At 38.9% G+C, this 4,007-nt stretch overlaps 1 protein-coding gene across 1 annotated transcript; it reads left to right on the forward strand.

The window, feature by feature from the left end:
• The first annotated feature begins 1,269 nt into the window (after window positions 1-1,269).
• LOC128861958 (rhoGEF domain-containing protein gxcJ-like) lies at window positions 1,270-2,274 on the forward strand. Its single transcript, XM_054100332.1, has one exon. The coding sequence runs from the start codon at window positions 1,270-1,272 to the stop codon at window positions 2,272-2,274; it is 1,005 nt and encodes a 334-aa protein (XP_053956307.1).
• Window positions 2,275-4,007: the final 1,733 nt, after the last annotated feature.

Here is a 4,007-nt window from a genome sequence, read left to right on the forward strand (position 1 = left end):
TAAAGCCTCGTTAGGCCAAGCTGAACTTAATGTCACAACAGTAAGGGGATGTCCGCAAGGAGGAGTTCTTTCTCCACTGCTATGGTCCCTACTAGTTGATGACTTGGTGCAGCACCTAAACAATAAGGGATTTATAACCATTGGTTATGCAGATGACATATCTGTTATAATAAAAGGCAACCATGAAGGGACACTAACAGACTTAATGCAAAATGCCTTGAGCGAAACATGGGAATGGTGTAAAAAGGAGGGGCTGTCGATCAACCCTAACAAAACCACAATAATCCCCTTCACAAGAAAAAGAAAGTTAAAGTTTCCTGCATTGAAAATAAATGAAACAGTGATAGAACTAAAGGAAGAGGTCAAATATCTAGGTTTAACCTTAGATAAAAAACTCACTTGGGAATCACATATAAATAATATAACAAAAAGAGTCACGAAATCCTTGTGGGCAACCAAACAATTACTAGGGAGATCCTGGGGCCTCAGCCCTAGTATGGCCCTCTGGATATACACCCAAATGGTTAGACCAATCATACTGTATGGGGCACTAGTATGGTGGAGCAAATCTATCCAACAAACAGCGATAACCAAACTGGGAAAAGTACAAAAGCTTGCTTGCCTATGCATCACAGGGGCTATGAGAACTACCCCAACAGCTGGCATGGAAGCACTCCTTAATCTCCCACCACTTCATATAGCAATCCAAGAGGAAGCAGCTACGCAAGCACTCATGCTACACATGAAAGTAAAGTCATCGACTGACACTTAAAGCGTACGGTTGTGCTCAGCAGTGGTATCGGTCTTTTTCTTTTGCGTTATATTCGTGAATGTATTTTCTTTTCTAGCGACTTTTCTTTTCTTTTGGTAAGAAAATCTTATTATAAGTGCTTTCTGTGGTGGTAAAAAAATTAAATGTCCCTCCAGGGACCTCCTCTTGGAGATAACAGGTTCGCCCTGTTATCAACAAGCCCAAAACCAAAGAGAAAAAAGGCGCAAACAATCACCAGAGAAATATTCCCTTCTCTCCCTTTAATTAAAAAGGACAACCCTAAATACCTTGTGGCTAGCGCAATAAACACAAATAAACAACTAAATAAATATTCATGTTTTGCCGTACACAAGGCTTTAAAGAATATCTCAACGGAGAAAATAGAAATTTCAAGTCTCAGAGACGGCAGCCTTCTTCTGTTTGTTAAAAACGATCTAGTTGCAAAAAAATTTCTCGCCACAACTAAACTAATTGGAGTTTGCGATGTGAAAATCGAAATGCACAACAATCTTAATCACTCTAAGGGCACTATTTATGCGCCTTGTCTAAATGATGTTCCGGAAACAGAAATAGTGGAAAATTTAAGTGATCAAGGTGTTGTCTCAGCATACAAATTCCTTAAACGTTATGATGGCCAAACTGTTGCTAGTGGAGTCGTATTGCTCACATTCGACTTGTATCAGCTCCCAGAAAAACTGGAAGTCTCATGGTACACTACCAAAGTCAGACCTTACTTCCCGAACCCGATGAGGTGTAAAAGTTGTCAAATCCTTGGGCACACAACTAAACGTTGTAACAAAACCCCAGTATGCGACTCATGTGCACTTCCACCTCACACGCCAACTCCATGCTCACGTACTTTTTGCGCAAATTGCTCAGGCGATCATGCTGCCTCCAGTAAATCATGCCCAAAATTCGTTCAAATGAAGCAAATAATTACAATAAAAACTGAAAAGAAATGCAGCATGCGCGAGGCTATTAGAATACATAAAATGCAAATACCCCCCACTCTTAATGAATCTTCACCCTCTTTCTCTAATATAACCAAAAATACCTGCAGTAATCCACAAAACAATATAAACACAACAAATGCAACTAATCACCAAGCAGAACAAACCTCCAGAAACCCCAACAATTTAAATATCATCAAAACAAATAATACCACAAAAGGAAGTAACAAAAATACAATAAATACATCATTCAAGCCGGCATCACCTACTCCCACTGTTTACACTCTTCTACCCTCCACCAGCAATAATAACAATAGTAACCCACAAACCAAGCAAATATTTTCTACTACCAACAATGCTAACTCAGCAAACATAAACGCAAATGAATATAACGCGAATATCGATAGCACTGTTGACTGCGTACATAATAATTCAGTCGATTACTACAACACAAATCCAACTATTTTCTCCTTCCTTTCTCAACTTTCCCAGCTTCCCACCCACCCTCTTCCACCTGTTATTACAGAAAGCCCACCCCAAAAAGAAGAATAGATGATACAAATAATACAATGGAATATTAATGGACTACTTAATAACTACATAGATTTAAATATACTAATTAATGAATTCAACCCGGCGATTGTCGCACTGCAAGAAACACATATTCCATCCAATAAAACAACATACGCACCTAATAAATATAATAGCTATTTCCACAATTTGCCTCAAAATACCTTGTGTAAGCAAGGAATCGCTTTCTTTATAAAAAAATGCTTAAATCATAAAATAATTCCTATTTCATCTAATATATCCTGCCTAGCTATCGAGATTGATATAGGAAGAAAAATCACTTTAATTAATTTTTATATTCCTCCCTGCCAAAATTTTACTTACAAAGAGCTTACTGATATAATTACCAAATTTTCCACCCCAATTATAGTCCTAGGCGATTTCAATGCCTGGAGCCCATTGTGGGGCTCCGAGCATTCCAATAGAAGAGGAAATACTATTGAAGATTTAATTTTGACCCAAAATCTCATTGTCTTGAACGATGGCCTACCCACACACTTTTCCACACACCAAACCTTCACCCATCCTGATATCATTCTTGCATCCATTTCTATAGCTCCCAGCCTTTCTTCTCGTACATTGGACGAACTCCACAACAGCGACCATTTCCCGCTTATAACATCCTTTTCCATCCCTGATTGGTACGAAGTCAAGCCGATATCAAAATTTTTAACGGGAAAAGCTGACTGGAAAAAATTTCATTCCTTATCCATAACCCTAACAAACACTAAAGCGGTTTCAAAAAACATCAACGCAGAAGCTGCCAATATTAAAACAATAATTCGTTCGGCAGCCCACCTCTCAATACCACAAACAAATACAAGAAAATTTTCCGCCAAACTACCATACTGGTCTAATCTACTTACCATCTTAAGAAATAGCAAGCAAAAACTGTGGTCCAAATACAAGTACCACATGAACGATACCAACCTCGCTAATTATAAAAAAGCGAACGCTGTTTTCAGAAAAGAGCTTAAATCAGCTAAAAGGCATTCCTTGGAAAAACTCACAGCAAATATAAATCCCTCTTCAAGCCCTAAACAGATATGGTCAGATATTAGAATGCTGACAGGCAGCTCGCGTCGTTCTAACATACCATTTATTTATAATGAACAAGGGCCAATCTACGCTCCACCAGATATCGCTGAAGAATTTGCTAAATCCTGGTCGACCTACTCCCACGACTCCAATTTTCATTCCGCCTTCAACTCGCAAAAAAATCTCACCCTACCTGAAAATTACTCCAACCCATACCCTTCAATTGAAGCTTCGCTCATAGAATCCCAAATTTCTCAACATGAATTCGACTCCACGATCTCAAAAATGACAGGAAAGGCACCCGGCTTGGATAAAATATCCTATGAAATACTAAAAAACCTACCCAGCATCCTCAAAATCCGACTCCTGAATCTTTACAATGATATTTTCAATGCTGGAATCTTTCCTCAAGAATGGAAAACTGCTTTAATTGTCCCTATCCCTAAACCTAATAAACCCTCTACCCTCATTACGAACTTTAGACCTATCTCCTTACTCCCGTGCATGTCCAAAATCCTTGAGAAGATCATTTCCGTCCGAATTCTGTGGTTCGCTAAAGCAAAGGGACTTCTTAGTTCCAACCAATTTGGCTTCCAAAAAGGCATAGGAGTGACCGAGTCGCTTTTATACTTTGAACATTTCGCATCCTCGGCATTAGCGTCAGGTAATCACGTTTC

This window comes from Anastrepha ludens, chromosome 4, assembly GCF_028408465.1.
Source record: "Anastrepha ludens isolate Willacy chromosome 4, idAnaLude1.1, whole genome shotgun sequence".
NCBI classification, from domain to species: domain Eukaryota; kingdom Metazoa; phylum Arthropoda; class Insecta; order Diptera; family Tephritidae; genus Anastrepha; species Anastrepha ludens.